The 21,908-nt window shown below is 40.5% G+C and overlaps 1 protein-coding gene across 1 annotated transcript in view; it reads right to left on the reverse strand.

Annotated features, from left to right (window-relative positions):
• Positions 1–666: 666 nt before the first annotated feature.
• The window catches only part of ANKRD44 (ankyrin repeat domain 44), a 234,646-nt gene continuing 213,404 nt past the window's right edge, over positions 667–21,908 (reverse strand). Inside the window, exons 26-28 of the mRNA XM_082261307.1 lie at positions 19,704–19,786; positions 9,981–10,060; positions 667–762 (exon numbers count right to left, since the gene is read on the reverse strand). Of these exons, the coding sequence (XP_082117433.1) occupies positions 752–762; positions 9,981–10,060; positions 19,704–19,786 (174 nt within the window). The 3' untranslated portion in view covers positions 667–751. The remainder of the gene's footprint in view (positions 763–9,980; positions 10,061–19,703; positions 19,787–21,908) is intronic.

Consider the following 21,908-nt stretch of genomic DNA (forward strand, 5'->3'; position numbering starts at 1 on the left):
CAATGTACATAGATCACCAACTGGGGAATGTTTTTTTTTCTCAACAAAAGTAAAGTTACACTTTACGTCGTAGAAGTAAGCAAACATTGGTGCCAAAGATGTTAATTACCCTGCACAGTTGAATTAAGGCTTTTTCTTGAGATTGGATTATACTCATGAACTGGCATTATAAATTAGATGTATCAGTACTAGAAATTAATTTGCGCACAAAATGGTAAGTCATTTTTCCTGGTAAAATAGGGAAGGTAAGGTGTTACCCTTTTGGGTACTACATGAAAGGGACCAAAGCAAATGATAATACCTGTCTTTGGCCCAGTTAATATTTTCTCTGGGGAAACACTGAGTTTTCTGACAAATAAAAGGTAGTTTCTGCTGATTCACAATTATCGACATAACATTTTTTCTTTCCTTTTTACAAATTTTGGATTAAGTACCTTAAATTGTACAATGGACTGCAACATGACAAAATAAAACCAACAAGGCCTTTGGTAAATATTTAAACTTATTTAATTTAATTTAATGTAAAAGTCCCACACTCCATTCTGACAAATATTCCTGTATTCAATTTCCAACATAGAAAACATTTTATTAGTACCAGTACTATTGAGCAGAGAAGCAGGGCATCTTTTTCACAATCTTCCATGCTTATCCATGCCATGCCAAAGATTCCTCATTGTTTTCATAGTTCATATATTATAACATTTTGATCTTCTCTATGCAAAGTCTTCAAAGATAAATACTTTCTGGCAAATCAGCTAGTTGCTTTGGGGTAAAAATATAAAATATATTAACTTTTGTATAGGAAATCAAAGTAGTCGCAAACATATGTTTAATTATTTTGTGTCCAAATTCATCAGCTTAAAATTAAGTGGACTGGCCATCTTAAAATGCAGTGGACAATCCTTATACTAACAATTATTTTACTTTCTATTTTCTTACCTAGACAGTTATGCTATGAACAAACTAGTATAGCATACAAAAAAAGACAAAAGAACATAAGTGCCACATTTACGTCAAACATAATCATATACACAGTGAGAAGCAAAAAGCAAAACTTAAAAAAAAACATATAACGTAAAGTGCAATGATTTTAGTTTACATTGGCCAGCTCACCATGACCTCATCAGCTCTATGATAAATGGTTTAGTAAAATAAATTGGATTAGTCTTCTGTTGTCTTATGAAGAGTTTATGTGTAATCTCCATTAGCAACTGTAAATAGATATGTATATATAGACTTAGTGGTATGAGATACTGGGTTTTGGTTTTTACTAATAGTTTAATGTACCCATTTGTGTGAACACAGTTTGCAGGCTTTAGTATAAGAAATTACATGATTTACCAATTACTTTTGAAGTGCAGGAATGTTGGGTTGGGCTAAACAAGTGTGTGTGTCTACTATAATACTGAGCAATATGTGTTTGTAATCTCTTGTAAATATTAAAAACTATTGAAACTGAGACAGAGGCAGAAATGCCGGAAGGCCTAAATCTAGGATCCACATGTGTGTCTGGTGAATTGATACATGTTTATTCCTCAAAAGTTTATGCACTGCTTCAGTGTATTTCTGTTTCGTAGATTGGCAAATGTGCAGTACAAAAAAAAAAAAAAAAACATTTACAAGAAGGTAACTAGGTTCACAACCCCATAAAAAAAAAAAAAAAAATCAGATTCTGACCTCAGCACTGTCTTTCTTTACACAGAATTTATACCTAGGAGAATCTGGGCAAAAAATAGTGATGCAAGTAAAATGTAAAAAAATGTAAATGTCTACAGCAAATATTATAGACATAAAGCAGTAATTAAACCCAAAAGCAAGCATTTTTTATTGCAGCTTACTAATTCTTAAATGTGATGGCTTAAATAATTTATTTTTTTTATTCTTTTTCATCTCGTGATCCAGCCAGTAAATCTGTTTTTTTAAAGAACAAGCTCTCTTCCAGATATATCAGTTTACAGTAAGACAAACCATTTCCCATGAACAGGGGTGCTTACAATGATCGACATTTATTTATATAAAACCTTTATTCTAAAGGGAAATGACAGTTTGTTGCAACTGATTATAAAGTGTGAGCTTGAGTTTAACTTCAATTTGGTAATGTATTTAAATATGAAGATAAGACTAACAATGCTGCTCTCTGCTTTGCCTTCTGTGCTCCTTCATCCAGAGTGGGGGGAATCCAATACAGGAGGTGTGTACTGGCCAGAACACCAGGTGAAAACAAGAAAAAAAAACTAATGTAACCACCACAATGAACGATTGGTAAGATGTAGGGATGCACCGAAATTTCGGCCACCGAAATTATCGGCCGAAAATGAGCCTATCTCATTTCGGCCGATAATGGGTTAACATTGCCGAAAATAAATATGGCCGCCGTGGGGAAGGAGGAGGGCGCAGCGCAGGGCAGGTTTTAAAAGTCCCGCCTCTGGCCGGCCGTCCGCCTCTCAATGACGTCCCTACTACGATCTGTGCATTATGAATGGACATACCAGGCGGGGGGGTGGGGCGAGCGGCCGCTATAGAGAGAACTAATGTGATCCATCCCTGTCAGCTCAGCACGACTATGTGTGAATGAGAACAGAACTGACCTGACACCGGGCGGGGGGGCGGGGGGAGCGGCCGCTATTAGCTGTAACTATGTGAGAGTTTCACTTCACTGTCAGCGGAGTTACATGCCTGTCAGGGAAGTGAAGCTCTCACATAGTTACAGCTAATAGTGGCCGCTCCCCCCGCCCGGTGTCAGGTCAGTTCTGTTCTCATTCACACATAGTCGTGCTGAGCTGACAGTGATGGATCACATTAGTTCTCTCTATAGCAGCCGCTCGCCCCGCCCCCCCGCCTGGTATGTCCATTCATTAATGCACAGATCGTAGTAGGGACGTCATTGAGAGGCGGTGTCGCCGGCCAGAGGTGGGACTTTTGAATGAAGGACACCCTAGGAGGGGGACGCTGAGGCAGTGGGGGGGGGGGGAGCTGAGGCAGCTTACCAATGGTATTTGTATTATGAAGCATGAGGGGTTAATGTATTGTCACTGCTGGTCACTCATCTATTAGTGACCGACCAGTGGCAGGTAATTAAGCCCTTTGTGCTGCATTAGTGCAACCAGTATCAGTGTTAATTAACACTGGTTGCACTGATACTGGTTGCACTAATGCAGCACAAAGGGCTTAATTACCTGCCAGTGGTCGATCACTAATAGATGAGTGACCAGCAGTGACAATACATTAACCCCTCATGCTTCATAATACAAATACCATTGGTAATTAAATTAACCTCTTGCCAACCCATCACAGTACATATCTGTGACAGGGTGGCAGCGACAGGTGTACATCACTACCTGTTTTTGGTGTATGCCCCTGTTCTATCCATTTTAAATTTTTTTGGGGGAAAAAGTCATTTTCGGTTTCGGTTTTCGGCCAAGGGCATCCTGCATTTTTGGTTTCGGCCCAAAATTTTCATTTCGGTGCATCCCTAGTAAGATGAAATATTTTACATTTTGGGTCTTGGGTTTATTACCATTTTATTAATATGTTTATTTTTTTTTTGTTAGATAACCATTGACTATAACTCATTATTCGTTGTTTATTAATTGGCTGCTAGTCAATCTTTTGAAATGTCAAGAGTTGTCACTTAATTCAGTCAATTAATCATCAATCAATCAATCATATCTCATTTAGTAACTTTATTTTAATCAAAGATAACATCTGAAACAAACCTGTGCTCTGCCTCACTCTCATAAACCAAGCTCCAACCTGGATACTGGGAACTTTAAGTAACCAAAGGCTGGCTTTAGTTAAGCTTTGTCCTTCAATAGAGATCCGCTGAACCCAGGGGATGTTCCTATGCCAAAATCAACCTACTAAAAGCCACATAGGCCAAGGCTTAAAGTTTATTTCCGCATTTGTAGTCAAATTTGAGAAAATTCCACTATATGTTAGTTATGTGTTCCCATTCACACAGCATACCTTAAAAATATTTTTACCTTATAACATGTTTCTCAGGAGAAGGCCTAATGACTGACTGCAAACTAAGCATTTCTGAAAGATTTCAGTGACGCTATCCAAAAGATATACTAATTTATCTCTGATTTGCATTCACTGCAGGAGGCCAACATCACAATTGTAACCTTTAGGGCAGATAATGTTCAAATCTAGTCTACAACGGTTGATGGGACCTGCCAGCACAGTACAAATAGGGTTAATTATGGCGTAAACAGCTCCTCAGCTTCCTCATAAACAGAGAATTAAGAAGGATTTGTCAGTGCTAGAGTTATCAGAAAAGAGCATTTAAAATGGTAAGCAGCAATTGTTTAGGGGTTATGAGAACATGTAACCAATATAAAGTAGGTGTTATGTCAATGTGGCTGTAAAAGTGGAAATACACTTTAGGAACTTCGCTACCAGAGCCATTTTTCTGTTTTTGTACACATGTTAAATGCACATCTTAGGACTGAAGATTAGTTAAACCCCCCTAAACATTAGATATTTTCTAAAAGCAAAGACCCTGAAGATTAAAATAGCGGTAGCTGTAATTTTTTAAATCACGTGATATTAGCTGTTTATCAAATGCAAATTTTCAGTAAAAAATCCAGCAAAGTTACTTTTTGTGCATTAAAACACTACATATTACCCATTTTTTAAAATAAAATACAAAAGATGAGGCTGGGATGAGTAACTAGATACCCGACATGTGAAGCCTTAAAACTGCCTACTTCCTGTAGAACAGCAGCAAAATTTGGTACCCAATAGGCGTTGCTCTGAAAGCCTTTACAGGTTATCAGTTTATAGTTAACCGAGAATGGTGGCCTTAGAATGATTGTTATCACTGCAACAATCACGGCAATATGTTTTCATACACAGGGGCACTCATTGTTTGTGTTTATGTTCGTATGAGTGAGTGTGTTCATGGGGGCGAGGGACTTATAAAAAAAAAACAAAAAAACATTTTTTTAATGTTCCTATATTTTTATTATTTTATATATTTATCTTATAATTACCTTTATTGCTGTTGAATAGAGGGCCACTAGTGTCTTATTGTGATAGCATACGGAAATGACAGGTTTTCCTTACTAGGGTATCAGGGGTCTATTAGACTCCTAATGTCTCATGTGCCCTCTATTGAAGCTAATGGAGCACAGATCATGCTCCATTAGCATCTTCTCTGGCCACATCAGCCGGGAAGTGAGGGCCAAACCTGCAAGTAATGTAATGTACGCAGCTCCAGTATTCATTCACTGGAGGGGAGATCAACAAAACCCCCCACCGGTCCCAGACCTGCAGGTAGAATAGCAGAGCTTGGGAATACATGGTAAGGGTAGTCAGGTGGGGTGGGGGGGGGCAATACCTTTGGCAGAATGTGCAATCACTTCCACAAGGATGGGGCATAATTTGCTGAACACACGGGATCGTGTTTAAAATCCCCATCTACCAACTGCTGTTTATAAATGGCGTCGGTAGACAGTTGGTTAAGCATGCACCCCATGTGACAGTGTTGGGGCCAGAAGTTGATGTTTTTTTCAGAAGTAAAGTTTAAAGCAAATCTATTCAGAGGAATCCATACAACTTAAGATATCATTTGGTTGTTCATTTCCATTAGTATGCAAAGGAAGCTTGATTTAGAGTTAAAAAATAGAGATTTGCTTAGCCTTTGATATAATGGGGTGTTCTGTTCTATGTGATTGTAATGTTTCTGCTGTTGTAAGGTGACATATTAAAGTCAACATTACAGCTCCACTGTACTGTATGTCTGAAGGTCTTCCGTTTCATATTTATTTAGCCTTATCTGTCAAGTCAAATCTGCTGTTAGAAAGAAATATTGTAACAGTGAATTCTCATGAGGATTCAGGTTACTGCCATCGTCCATTTTATCATTAACAGGGTTCAAAGACTTCATTGTGCAGAAAGGAGGGTAAGACATCGAGGGAGCCAATGACAGTGCCAGGCATTCAGCTACATCTTTGTTAGAAGCAGAAGCCAGCACTGGTTTGTGACCTGGACATAAAACGCAGACAAAGCAACAATTAGCCCAAACATTAGTAAGCTACATCTGTGTAACAATTACAAGCAAGCCATCATTCATTTATAAATTACAATCTATAAAGCATAAACAGATAAACTCAGCATTGTATTCAGTTAAAAGTAAACGTAAAATCCATTTTGAAGTGTACAAACAGCTATGATTTGCATTTACAGATATATTCAAGGGTTAATCCTACACAAATGTAAAATTTTAATAATGGGTAATAAGGCTGTTAACTGTCTGAATAGAAAATTCTACGCAAACATTTAGTTTCTTTATGTAAGACAACTTGTTTTTCGGGATTACAAGCCTTTGGGCAAAGGCGTTTACCATCTAAATAAGGAGACAATTATAAACCTATTTATATTTATAACCTATAGCTTAAAACTAGCTCATATGTTTTGGGCGCATTAAGATTGATTTACTAAATGCAAAGAGGCAGTTAATTTTTTAACGTGAATTTTCACTTTGCAGGAGATTTTTTTCCCAGAACTTAGTGAATGTGGTGAAATTTCATTTTACAAAGAATGCTCAATTACATGGAAAATAAAAAAAACAGCTTTTTTTGCTTGCACATGACTGGATAATGGAAGTTAGCAGAGCCTTACCCCATTCACTAAGCTAAGTGAAAATTCCATTTAAAACTGAAAATTATCTTGCAAAGTAAACATTTGATTTGCCTTTATTAAATCAACTCTATTAAGTTAACATGGTGTTGCATTAATTCTCTTTGATCCTGGTCAAGATAGATACTACACATCATGCTTTGGTTAATAGTAGCTGTCTGTTTGACATAACTGGTTCCATTAATGAGATTTTGTGAATAGGGAGGGTAATATGTAAAGCTGAATTTATTGTTGTATTCATCATTAGGCTATTTCTGAACAATCTTTTATAATGTGGCTGACCCAATAATGTTTAGATACTGTATACTGTGGTCTTAACTACCTCCCATCTGCCCTATAGACAAATGATGGGGGGCAGGGTGCTTTCTTGTTCTGGGACAATGTCATATGACATTGTTCCACTCTCGCCGCGCTTGTGCGCCCAGCAGTGATCAGTGGCGTGCTGTGTCACTGGGGCATACTGTGTCACTGGGGCACGCTGTGTCACTGGGACACGGCGTGTCCTTGATTTTGGCTCTTTTACCCATGTGATCAGCTGTGTCCAATATTCCAATTTTCTGCTATTAAACATACCCAATAAAAAAATGTAAAAAATCTAATCTGTTCATCAATTTAGGCCAATATGTATTCTGCTAAAAAATTTTGGTAAGGGAAATCCAAATAAGCATATATTGAATGGTTTGCGCAAAAGTGCCTACAAACTATGGGATATTTTTATTTATTTTACTTCTTTACTAGTAATGGAGGCAATCAGCGACCTATAGTGGGGTTGCATAATGGTGGTGGACAAATCAGACACCTAACTGACACTTTTGACACTTTTTGGGGACCAGTGACACTAATGCAGTGATCAGTGCTAAAAAAAATATGCACAGTTACTTTACTAATGACACTGGCAGGGAAGGAGTTAACATTGGGACGATCAAAGCATTAAATATGTTCCTAGGGAGTGCTAACTAACTGTAGCGGATGTGCTTTGACTGGGAGAAGGTAAAGATCCGTGTTCCTGCTTAGCAGAAACAGAGGATCAGAACATTACCCCCTTACAGAACAACAGTCTGCCTTGTTTACATGTTCTGCCTGTCTCCCGAACGATCAGTGGGCTCCAGACCTGGAAGTGTCAGATCACATACTAGGTACCTGATCTGGCACAGAGCGGCCACCCTGTCGCAATATATGTGCGTGGGGGAAGTCCGCAAACAGTTAAATAACAAACAGGTTTATACTCACCTGCTCTGTGCAATGATGTTGCACAGAGCGGCCCTGATCCTCTTCTTCTTGGGTCCCCCACCGACACTCCTGCCTCCTCCTCTTTTTTTGTGTGCCACCATTGCAAGCCACTTCCTACAGTGACACACCTGCAAGCTCGATACCGAGCTGCGCTGCCTGCATCCATAGATATAGACAGCAGGATTGGGCGGCCACTGGATTTAACTGACAGCAGCAGGAGAAATTGGCTTCTGCTGCCTCAGCAAAGCCTGTGAAACCAGGAAGTGAGGGGAAAGAAGAGCTGCAGATGGGCACAGCACTGGATTGAATTAGGGCTCAGGTAAGTATAAGGGGTGGTGAGGGGGGATACTTTTACCTAAACATTTTTTACCTTAATGCAAGGAATGCAGTAAGGTAAACAATGTTTAGACTTTACAACCATTTCACCTAAACATTTTTTACCTTAATGCAAGGAATGCAGTAAGGTAAACAATTTTTAAACTTTAGAACCATTTTAAAGTTGAATTAAACTCATATTTTTAAAACATTGTTGGCAGGAAGGATTTTTATTACAGAAAAACCTCTGCAGGGTTGATTTACTAAAGGCAAATAGACTGTGCACTTTGAAAGTGCAGTTGTATCTATTTTACCCAGAGCTTAATGAATGTAGTGAACCTTCAAGTGGTTCTAAAGCCAAAGTGTTTTCTACCTTAATACATTCCCTGCATTAAGGTAAGTCGCCAGGGGGGGGGGGGGGGGGACTCCGGGAGAGGAGGTTCGAGGCCACTGTGCAATACCATTGCACAGAGCAGGTGAATATAACATGTTTGTTATTTTAATTTAAAAAATGCCTTTAGTAACACTTTTACTTTGTAAGGAATACCCAATCAGGTGCAAGGAACATATAAAAAAACAGCATTTTTTGCTTGCATATGATTAAATTATGGAAATCAGCAGAGCTTCTTGGCATATACTATGCTTTGGGGAAAATGAGTACAACTGCAAAATGCAAAGTGTACAGTCTACTTTTAGTAAATCATTCCCAAAATGTCTTTTCAATATTGCAATTTCATTTTGGAAAGACTTGGGAAGGGTAAATACCTCAAGCATTTGTTGCTGTTCATGGCCATTTTAGGGAGATTTTACTTCATTTCATGTCTCTTATTACAGCCTGTAACACCAGGGTAAGGATAGAGCAGTTATCCCCAGACCAGGAAGACAGGAGCAATAATAATAATCTAGCAGAGGTTCTAACCTCCCTTATTTTTTGATAAAAGGGGAGTGTCTGGAAGTCACCTCAAAGTGGGTCACAGAACACAGTAAAAACCTGAAAAGGGGTTCTATCCCTTTCCCAATCCATCCAAATAAAATAACAAACTTGGCTGAAGTTCAGCTATAAGATATGTTCAGACATATAGGCAAAATTCTGACTGCCCTAAAGGAATTTCAGGGCACAACCTACAAGCTGATCTTGGCCAAGCTTGTGTTATCAACAATATGGAGAAATTAAGGGAAGAATTGGGTAAATCTACAAATTTACAGCGTTCACCTTAATATGAGCGATAGATTCATTTATCCAAAGCCCCCACTGAATTTTTTCGTGTTCAAATTAGGCCTTCTACTACTGAAATCACAAGCCCATTGAAAAAATCAAGTTCTGATGACTTGAAGACCTGACATACATATGTAGGCCAAGTACACTGAGTAGAATATCCTGCTACCAGGATGTTTACCTCTAACTTAGCCTACAAATATGGTGCCCATAAAGGTGAAGGGAATTTCCCTTTCTATTGAGAAAAGGCATTTTTTACTAAATGGTCATAATTAACACTATAAAAATATGTACAATGGTAAATACTTTCAAGCTCAGGAGCTCTACTAATAAAAATGTATGAATAGAATCAAATGAACCACTTGTAAATATAAAGCAATGAATGCAATCTTCTATTAATGTGGCAAAGGTAAGGTGTAGCTTGTATTAGATAAGAGAATCTAGCAAAGTGCTCAGATCAGAACATAGTTGCTAACATGCACACACATGCACATACACGTATACATGTTTTGCAAAGCATGCTCCATAGATTGATGTTTAGGTAATTTTCTAAATAGATGCAGATATTATTTACCATTTTCATCAAGCGCCCCTTTACTTATTAGTTTTTCAACAACGGCCTTTAATCCATTTTGTTTTGCTATACGAAGAGGCCTACAATATTAAAACATACAAAATGTTATTTGTTATAATTGTTACATAACATGGAAAAATAAAAGAACAACCATTATATGGCAAAATGTTTTTATGAACATTGTGGTTTTTACTAGGATCGGGTAATTCTTTTCAATAATAAATCATAACATAAAGTTCCGTTAAACTCACCCAGCTGAAAACATTGTCTTGGGGCTCCCATGGTGGCTGGGTTTGGTGACCAAATATGGTCACGTAAATAAAAATACAGATCAGCGCAGGCTCAATAATATAGTTGCTTGTAAAAAAAGAAATAACACAAATTCTTCAATCAGAAATAAATATCACATTGCAGCGCAATGATAATATAAAACCTGAAAGCCCATATTAAAGTCCTTAAAATTGGATCAATCACTCACCATCATGGCTTCAATACATGAAGAAAAAAAATACCTGATGGGTGTGCCAAATAATATGAACGAATGTCCGTATTGACTTCAGTCTCTCACATACAGTGACCCATAAGGAGAAAACATAAAAGATAAAAATCCTATAGTGCAGTAATTTTGAGCTGGCAGTCCATGCAGCAGGAGAAAATGGCAGGGAGGAAACACCCGTAGTGTAACGATGAAGACATAAACTTCAGTGCTCCACTCCTGCCACCCACATGCAATGCAAACTCGCCAAATAGAAAATGATCAGACACTTGTCATCAAAACAGTAACTCCAAACATCCTGTTATACGATGAAGCACACACCTCATTTTCTCCATATAGCCATCAAAATGGAACAAGACAGTGCATCATAAAATCAGTTTAATGAAACATCCAAATTACAAGCTGTATACAATAAGGAGTAACGGTCACTTACATGTAAACCCAGCCACAACACACGATCGCGGCTGAGTGGCATCACATAAGAGACTCCGCCCAACGCGTTTCTAGCCAATGCTCATCATCTGGAGCCTCTAGTGTTCATTATAATTGGTTCTTATATACAGTCTAATAGCGGGACGTCATTTCCGCTTTCGACTTCCATTTTGTTATAGATTATTATATCACTTCCGCTTCTCACGTCATTTTGCTTGTAATGCTCCAATGTAAACAAAACCGAACGCTACAGACAACGGGTTTCCCTTATTGCAGGCAAACATTGAAATTAACAATGAGGCTCAACGGTAAGTGAGTGCAGTCCACAACAAAATGCTTTTTTTTAAAAACAATATAAAATTCCTCATAGAACAAATAAGGAAAGAAAATATGGTAAAATTCAAGCAGAAATATAACAGGGGAGAAAAAAATCACCGTAAAATACCATTATAAATATACCAAAATCAACTATTATTGATAAAACATTTTATATCCCATTCAACATTATGTCCAAATGGAAAATAGGATTTTAGCTCATACAACCAGTACATTTCTTGTTTAGAAATGTCTCTAATCTTATTGCATCCCCTCCAATTTGGGTGGAGCTTAGATATAGCAGTAATTTCAGACAACTGGGGTCACGATTGCGATATTTTCTAAAGTGCAGAGATAAGCTGTGTTTCTTAAAACCTTTTCTAATCCTATAGATATGTTCTCTCAGACGGTCTCTGAGCCTCCTAGAAGTGCGATAGTTTGACCTTTCTACGGGCAGATGCCATTTTAAAGTGTGAAATGTTTGGTATGTGTTTATTTAGGCGTAACATCATCTTTTATGTTTTACCAAAAATTGGGTATAATATTGTGTTTTTGTGCATTAAAAGTCATTATAGTGTATTTCTTCCAAAAACTTTGCTTTGAAAAATCGTTGCTCAAATACCGTGTAGCGTAAAAATATGCAAAATCCACCATTTTATTCTCTAGGGCCTCTGCTTAAAAAATGTATAATGTTTGGGGGTTCTAAGTTTTCTAGCAAAAAAAATATGTTATACTGTATATGTAGAAGAGGAATGTCAGAATTGGCCAAGACTGGAAGTGGTTAAAAATGTCATTAGCAAGTTGACAAGAGGACGTGGAAGTCAAAGGCAAAATATGAGCAGAATAAACTTTAGCTTTAAATACCCAGATTAAAAAATACTGCAGAAACCTTAGTATTCATAACCTTCTATAGCTTTGATATTGAAAAAAAACCTCAAAGAATCTTCTTAACCCCTTCCATACCGCGCCATAGTAAAATGACGGCGGCAGGAATCCTTTCTCGATCTGGGCGGACGTCATATGACGGCGCCCGCATCTCCCCGCTACTGCGCGCCCCCGGTGGCGCGCAGTGCGGCGATCGGGGGTGAGGCTCGTCCCTTGGACTGAGCCCAACCCCGATCACGGTAAACAGCCAATGAAATTGGCTGTTTACCACGTGATCGGCTGTGTCAATCACAGCCGATCACATGAGCGGCTCCAGCGCGAGCCGCTCATTCCCTTCTCAATGCACGCCCCCCGGGGGCGCGCAGCGCGCCGATCGGGGATGAGGCTCGTCCCTCGGACAGAGCCCATCCCCGATCTAGGTAAAGAGCCAATGAAATTGGCTCTTTACCACGTGACCGGCTGTGTCCAATCACAGCCGGTAACAAATGTCAACAGAGAACACGGTAACTAGCTGTCACCGTGTTCTCCTCCTCACACACTGATCCTGTGTGAGGAGGAGATTGTGGCAACAGCTAGTTACCAAATACAGTGCACCCCAAACACACTGATTGCCGCCCCCAATAAAGAGCACCTGTCACTAGCCCATCAAAGCACCTGTCACTAGCCCATCAAAGTACCTGTCACTAGCCCATCAAAGTACCCGAGTACCTGTCACTAGCCCATCAAAGTACCCGAGTACCTGTCACCAGCCCATCAGGTACTCTGATGACCGGTACTCGGGTACTCTGATGGGCTGGTGACAGGTACTTGGGTACTCTGATGGGTAGGTGACAGGTACTCGGGTACTCTGATGGGATACAGAGAGGTACTCGGGTACTCTGATGGGCTGGTGACAGGTATTTGGGTACTCTGATGACGGGTACTCGAGTACTCTGGTGACGGGTATTCGGGTACTCTGATGACGGGTACTCGGGTACTCTGATGAAGGGTACTCGGGTACTCTGATGGCAGGTACTCGGGTACTCTGATGACAGGTACTCGGGTACTTTGAGTACCTGTCACCGGAGTACCCGAGTACCCGTCATCGGAGTACCCGAGTACCTGTGATCGGAGTACCCGAGTACCTGTCACTTACCCAACAGAGTACCCAAGTATCTGTCACCTACCCATCAGAGTACCCGAGTACCTTCCACCTGCTCATCAGAGTACCTCACACCTGAAGTACCTGAGTACTTGCCACCTGCTCATCAGTACCCATCACTACTCATCAGTACTCATCAGTACCCATCAGTACCTATCACCTATCAGTATCAGTACTGATCATCCATACCCATCAGTACAGTATCAGTATCACCTATCAGTATCAGTACTACTCATCAGTACCTATCACCTGCCTGTCACCTGCCCATAAGAGTACCCGAGTACCTGTCACCTGCCTATCGGAGTACTCGAGTACCTGCCACTTGCTCATCAGTACCAGAGTACCTGTCACCTGCCCAGCAAAGTACCCGAGTACCTGTCACCCTTCATACAGCCACCATGTCTAAGTCCAAAAAGGTTTATATACGTCCTCCGTTTAAACCTAAATACCGGTGTTATGGCAGCAGATAGCTGCCATAACCCTGGTATTTTTTTAAACGGTGGACGGTTGGCTTTCTGATAAGGGTGGTCCCAGCGGGATCACCCTTCCGGGGTGGCGGAAGAGGTGCCCCCCCCCTCCCGCCGCATTCTGGTCCTTTTCCCCGCTTACCGGACCCGCCGGCAACGGGGAAAACTATCCGGTCCCGGATCCTCACAGACAGGATGTCGAGTGAGGGCAAGCTTGCCCTCACTCGACTCTATGGTCTTGGAGGACCGGAGCTACGGCAAACGTCGTTGCCTAGCAACCAGTTTAAAGGTCCCTTTTTTTTTTCATTTTATTTAATTTTTTTTTTTTTCTATCTTTTAGTGTACTTGTGAGATCTGAGTACTTTTTGACCCCAGATCTCACAAAAAAGAGGTCCTGTCGTGCCTTTTTCTATTACAAGTAATGTTTACATTTCTTGTAATAGAAATAAAAATGATCATTTTTTTTTTTTTAAAACAGTGTAAAAATAAAAAATAATAAATAAAATAAATAGTAAAAAAAAAATAATTAAAGCGCCCTGTCCCCGTGAGCTCGCGCGCAGAAGCGAACGCATACGGAAACCCCGCCCACATATGTAAACAGTGTTCAAACTACACATGTGAGGTATTGTCGCGATCGTTAGAGCAAGAGCAATAATTTGAGCCCCAGACCTCCTCTGTAACTCTAAGATAGCAACCTGTAGACATTTTTAAAGTGTCGCCTATGGGGATTTTTAAGTACCAAAGTTTGTCACCATTCTGTGAGCGTGCGCAATTTTGAAGCATGACATGTTGGGTATCTGTTTACTCGGCGTAACATTATCTTTCACATTATGGAAAACAATTGGGCTAACTTTACTGGTTTCTTATTTTTTAATTCAAAAAAGTGAATGTTTTCCAAAAAAATTGCGTTTGGAAGACCGCTGCCCAAATACGGTGTGATAAAAAATATTGCAATAATCTCCATTTTATTCTCTAGGGTCTCTGCTAAAAAAATATATAATGTTTTGGGGTTCTAAGTAGTTTTCTTGCAAAAACAACTGATTTTAGCTTGTAAACACCAAATGTCAAAAATAGGCCTAGGCAAGTGGCTAGGATGCATGATGATGCTCCTTGGATGTTGGGCTCCTCTATATGGCTAGGCGGTGAAAAAGTCTCACACATGTGGTATTGCCATACTCAGGGGGAGTGGCAGAATGTATTTTGGGGTGTCATTTTTGCTATGTACATGCTATGTATTAGGAATATCCTATAAATTGACAACTTTGTGTAAAAAAAAAAAAGTTTTTATTTTTTTCCCACATTTTCCAAAAACTTGTGGAAAAAAATGACACATAATGCCTCATAGAATATACGTTGGAGTGTTTGCTTTCCAAAATGGGGTCATTTTGTGGACTTTTCCATTGTATTGGTGCTCTAGGGCCTTGAAAATTGTGATAGGTAGTAAGAAAGTTTTATGTGTATTTATGCTCCTAAAATGCCTTATGGTGCTACTTGCACGTGGAGTCTCTTTTTGTGGCCAGGCTGTGTAAAAGTCTCACACATGTGGTATCACCATACTCAGAAGGAGTAGTAGAATTAATTTTGGGGTGTCATTTTTGCTGTGTACATGCTATGTGTTAGAAATAGCTTATAAATTGACAACGTTTTGGGAAAAAAAAGAAAAAAAAATGTTTTTCTTAATTTTCCCAAGAATTGTGGGAAAAAATTATAACTTCAAAAAAACTCACCATGCCTCTTACTAAATACCTTGGACTGTCTACTTTACAAAAAGGGGTCATTTGGGGGGTATTTGTACTGTCCTGACATTTCAGGGCCTCAAGAAAGGAGAGGGGCCATCAGTACATCTGGTGTGATCAATTTTCAGTAATTGGTACCATAGCTTCTAGACTCAATAACTTTCACACAGACTAAATAATATACACTAATTTGGGTTAATTTTACCAGAGATATGTAGCATTATAAATTTTGGCCCAAATGTATGAAGAAAAATTAATTTTTTGCAAAATTTTATAATAGAAACTAAAAAAAAGTGTTTTTTTTCAAAATTTTTGATCTTTTTTTGCTTATATCACGAAAAAAAAAACCTCCCAGTTGTGATCAAATACCACCAAAAGAAAGCTCTATTTGTGTGAAAAAAATGATAAAAATTTTGTTTGGTTATAGTGTAGCATGACTGAGCAATTGTCATTCAAAGTGTGAGAGTGCTGAAAGCTGAAAATTGGTCTGGGCAGGAAGGGGGTCTAACTGCTCTGTATGGAAGCGATTAAATTCCATAACTAGAATAAGGGTCATAATGACTTAAAACTACTGGCAAGTTAGCAAGTAAGAAAAACTGGCAAATAAGTAGAAAGGAAAGGTCCGGGGCCCTAGTACTTGCTAGTTATAACAATTATATTTTAAGTGATTTTATTACATAAGTAGAGGTAGCCGTCCTTCTTTTCCTAATTTCATTAAAACAGGATCCTAAGTCCGGGATATTCTACGCATCTTTGAGTTGTTGGAAAGAGTGATTGCCCCAAGTGGTTAACAGGGAGCAAGCCGTCGTTAGGCCAGAATTACGCCACCAAAGGTAATTACGATGGTTGTCCAGACCTGGTAAGAACAGAGGGTATTTAATTATCTCCATAAGAGAGAGGCGTGAGGAAATGAGGTTGGCCGAATATTTTACCGAGCCCCAAACAGTTAGGGTATATGCCAGAGCCAGATTTAGGGGCTTAGGGCCTAACTGAGAAGGAAGCCACAGTAGAGATGAAAGTGAGATAGGGTCAGTATCCAACATATCTATAAAAATTCCAAATGGACACTACCTTGCCTGGGAATAACTGAACTAAGGGGGCAATCTGAGCCACATTATAATAGGGGGGGGGGGGCGATACTAAGAACTCCCATTCCTTCCCTAGCTTTCTGTCAATAAAGTAGTTACCCGATTCAGTCTTGACTTAACCGGGCCCCAGATGAACTTAAGAATGAGGCATTGCAGTTATATATGGAGGTATCGAAATTGGTAAAACTGTGAATGGGTAAAGCACACGTGTTTTAGCCCTAAAGGTAATTACGGGCTTCCCTGTTAATGCAAATAGGGGTTCTAATGTACAGTACATTCAGAGAATTATATCTGCTGCAGTTTTTCAGCATGCTATTTGCACACTGTCCTGGCTGCAGCTTCTGGAATATGTGCCAGATTTCAAGGGAAAGTAAAATAAATGAAAGAGTGCATGTCAAAGGTTCCTGAAAGCTCTGTAATATGGCTGTAACTGTTGCCCATGCCAGTGGCGTAACTAGAACCTTCAGGGCCCCGATGCAAGAAACCATAAAGGGCCACCCGGACGGGGCCCTTCCCTCCCAGCCTGGTGGCGGAACGCCAGGGCCGGTCGCAAGTGCAATGTTTGTGTGGTAGTTCTGCCATTGGTGTCAGTAGTTTTTTTTTTTTAATTACATTTTTCTACCATTTGCTTTATTAATTTTTTATTTTTTACAATATTATTCTAACAGACTGACCACAGCGTGCCCCCTTTCAATGCAGACTGACCACAGCATGCCCCCTTTCAATGCAGACTGACCACAGCGTGCCCCCTTTCAATGCAGAGTGACCACAGCGTGCCCCCTTTCAATGCAGAGAGACCACAGCGTGCCCCCTTTCAATGCAGACTGACCACAGCATGCCCCCTTTCAATGCAGACTGACCACAGCTTGCCCCCTTTCAATGCAGACTGACCACAGCGTGCCCCCTTTCAATGCAGAGAGACCACAGTGTGCCCCCTTTCAATACAGACTGACCACAGCGTGCCCCCTTTCAATACAGACTGACCACAGTGTGCCCCCTTTCAATACAGACTGACCACAGCGTGCCCCCTTTCAATACAGACTGACCACAGTGTGCCCCCTTTCAATACAGACTGACCACGGTGTGCCCCCTTTCAATGCAGAAAGCCAGTGCACTTACCTGCAGCGGCGGCTTCTCCTCGAGTCATCCCACCTCCTCCTCAACCAATGGCATGTGTTCGCCTTTCGGCCAATCCGGAAGCGGGTCTCGGACCCGCTTCCTGATTGGCTAGGAGGAGGATCCGTGTGACAATAGCGAAATTTCATTCGCTATTGTCACACAAATGGGTGGGCTCGGGGCGAACTGCTCTGCGCCCTGGGTCCACCCTTTTCTGAAGCTTTTGTGTGACTTGCACTGTCAGGACGGAGCCATCGGTTCCTTCTGATAGCTCCGCTGGCATACACAGGCTCAGCGGCACGGGGGGGGGGGGGGCTGGACGCAATGATTGTGCGGGCTGCAGGTTCCCCACCCCTGCATTAAGGGGTTAAAACAGGCGGTGAGTAGGCAACATATTGCCTTTTCACCTCCTGTCAAATGCCTCTGAAAAGCGATATGAACAAGCAGGATAAGAGTTGGCGCATCACACATACCTATATAGCATCAAGGGGTATGCAGTTCATGTATAGTCATTAGTCTGGTGTAGTTGATGGCTGAAATAGATTACACTCAGGGCCAGCTCAGCTGCAGAGAGAAGTCAGCTCTGAAAGTGAAAATAAAAACAAAAAGCAGAGCGCCTCTAAGTGTTATCAGTTTAATTAAAAGGGTAATGCAGGTACAGGAAAACTGCTCACATTAAAAACAGTATAAAATAGCTCATCTGTTAGGTGGTCTGCAGGAACACAGGGGTCCACGGCTGGATGTTAGTAGCTCCAAGAGGTGGTGCAGGGGATGGTGAAGGAGGGAGATGTCTGGAGAGCCAAGAGACCAGATAGTAGGATGGTCAGCAGCTTCAGGAAGGTGTTCTGTTCCTCAGGGAGACACCTGGTGAGCCGAGAGACCGTTAGGTAAGATGGCTGTCGGCTTCAGAAGGGCGCCCTGCTCCTCAGTACATCCGGCGCCAACAGATAGGGGAGCCCAGCGTGACAGATCCAGCAGCCAAACGCACAACGCGTTTCCGAGCGTGCACAGTAGCCTCACAGGGAGTGCGCGCTCCTTTCTCAAGTGTTCCTGCAGACCACCTAACAGATGAGCTATTTTATACTGTTTTAAATGTGAGCAGTTATCCTGTACCTGCATTACCCTTTTAATTAAACTGATAACACTTAGAGGCGCTCTGCTTTTTGTTTTTACTGAAAAGCGATATGAGCATGGATCGCTTTTCAGAGGTATAGCATTTTCTTGCTGGTACTATGAACAAGCTGTAAAAAAAAAAAATAGTTCTGATTGTACACATATATGGGGTCAGGATTAAAAGTAATGTGCACATACACACATAAACGCATATGTACACACATACACACACATACTCATATATAAGCACATATATACACACACACACACATATATATATATATATATATTAGCATACACACGTACATATATCCACAAACATATACACACACACACATACATACATGCACACACATACATATATAGATGCACATATGCACACACATACATACATACATACATACACACACACACATACATACATGCACACACATACAGTACATATATAGATACATATAAACACACACATACATACACACACACACACACACACATACAGTACAAAAACATACATACACACACATACACACACACACATACAGTACACACACATACATAAATGCACATAGAAAGCCTTTTTTTTTAAAACGGAGAGAGAGAGGACAGTACCTTCTTCCTGTAACTTCCTGCCGGGTATTGCACTGTAGGGGGAGGCAGAGAGCACAGCACACACTGCTTTCACTTTCCTAAGGGAGACCAGCTTCCTCGATGCCGATTTACAGTTCGGCTGAGGATCGGGGAGCTCCGGTCTCAGCTGCGGTTGCCGCTCCTCATTATCTATACATACAGGGGGCCCTCTCAGGCCCCCTGCAGCATGGAGCCCGGTCGCCATGGCGACCCCTGCGACCCCTGTAAGTCCGCCCCTGGCCCATGCTGTATTCACTGTTCATACTTTACTCCATAACAGTAAAAGAAAACAGAAGCTATAACTTACGTTTGCAATGCAGTGTTTGCTGAATTAATAAGGTTCTGGTCTTTTATCTTGTCAATGATTAAAAGAGCACAACTTTCATGTCCCTGCAAGTAAAATTATATAGTTTTCAAAAACTCATTACAAAATGTGAATAAAACATCCTGTCTTGAGCTGGCAGAAACTCTGTGCCAGCTAGTCCCAAACTGCATTACATGTGAAAAAAAAGAACAATGAAATCATCAATTTAAACACCCACCATTTACAGAAAAATTTCAACATGACCTTTTTTCGAATCTTTTTTTTAGAAAAACTTAGTGTAGATACCAACTTTTTTTTTAAGGATTGTGCATTGGTCATGGTGATGCCCAACATTTTTTTAAAATACATATTGGTTTTATTTCAATCTTGTAAGAATTATTACACTCCAGGCATCACTTTAGATTATATCACTCTGTTCAAACGGCAGATATTAAAGAGACTACAAAAATTGAAAGCATTTTTTTTTTTTTTTTTTTTTTAGCAGACTCAGAAAATGCAAGTTAAAATTTGTGCATGAATGCATATATGCAAACCTGTATTACTTTTTGCTTTATCACTATTTCATTTATCCATATGCCATCATGCCTAATCGATTCTTAATCTTCAGTGGAAGGTGATAGGGGATATTGGGGAATCCATAGCGGAGAAGGATATGGGTGTTCTGGTAGATCATAGGTTTAATAATAGCATGCAATGCCAAGTTGCGGTTTCCAAAGCAAGCAAAGTCCTTTCTTGTAATAACAGAGGCATTAACTCCAGAGAGATATAATTTTTCCCCTGTACAAATCATTAGTAAGACCTCATCTGGAATATGCAGTTTAGTTTTGGGCGCCATTTCTTAAAAAGGATATCGGGGAACTGGAGAAAGTGCAGAGAAGAGCAAACAAACTGATAAGAGGCATGGAGGAGCTCAGCTATGAGAAAAGATTAGATGAACTGAATTTATTCTCTCTTGGGAAGAGGAGATTAAGGGGGGGTATGATCAACATGTATAAATACATAAGGGGTCCATATAGTGAACTTGGTGTTGAGTTGGTCACTTTAAAGTCAACACAGAGGACAAGGGGGCACTCTTTACGTCTAGAGGAAAACAGATTTTGTCTCCAAATACGGAAAGGTTTCTTTACCGTAAGAGCTGTGAAAATGTGGAATAGACTCCCTTCATAGGTGGTTCTGGCTAGCTCACTAGATTGCTTTAAAAAGGCCTGGATTATTTCCTGGGTGTACATAATATAAGTGGGTACTTATATTTATAGGCAAAGTTGATCCAGGGAATATCAGATTGCCTCTCGGGGGATCAGGAAGGAATTTTTCCCCCCTGCTGTAGCAAACTGGATCATGCTTTGCTGGGGTTTTTTCGCCTACCTCTGGAACAACTGCGGGTATAGGATTGTGTACATGGGGTTGTATTGTTGGGTTTTCATTAACCACTTGCCAACCTCCGCAAGTACATATACTGCGGCGGTCGGCCCCGTGCAGGCAAAGTGACGTATGGGTACGTCACTCGCCTGCGAGCCAATAGGGGGTGAGCGCGTGCCGCCAGAGGCGCGCTCCTGCCCCCGCTCGTTCACGGGCATCCCCGTGCGATGCCTGCCGGTCACTCGCGATCTCCCGCTGGAGAGGGAGAAAGGCAGGCGGCTAATGTAAACAAAGCCGCCTGTCATTCTCCCTGATGTAACAGCAGAGATCATACGATCCTGCTATGTAGGATTGTATGTCTCTGTGGTTACATCAAAAGCCATGCCCCTTTACAGTTAGAAGCATGCCCCTAGGGACACACTTAACCCCTTGCTCTCTAATAAAGTTAACTCCTTCCCTGCCAGTGTCATTTTTACAGTAACAGTGCGTATGTATAGCACTGATTACTGTAGTAATGTCACTGGTCCCCCCAAAAGTGTCAAAAATGTCAGTCAAGCGTCCGATCTGTCCGCCGCAAAGTCGCAGTCCCGCAAAAAAAAAAAATCACAGATCGCCGCCATTACTAGTTCCGTAGTTAGTAAACGCAATAAATTTTGCACAAACCAATCAAAATATGCTTATTGCGATTTTTTTCACCAAAAATATGTAGCGGAAAACAAATTGGCCTAAAATGTTAAAAAATTTTGATTTTTACATTTTTTTGGGGGGAATTTCATATAAAAAAAATGTAAAAAATATTGTTATTTTTTCAAAATTGTCGCTCTTTTT

Source organism: Pelophylax lessonae, assembly GCF_965119305.1.
Source record: "Pelophylax lessonae genome assembly, chromosome: 6".
NCBI lineage: Eukaryota > Metazoa > Chordata > Amphibia > Anura > Ranidae > Pelophylax > Pelophylax lessonae.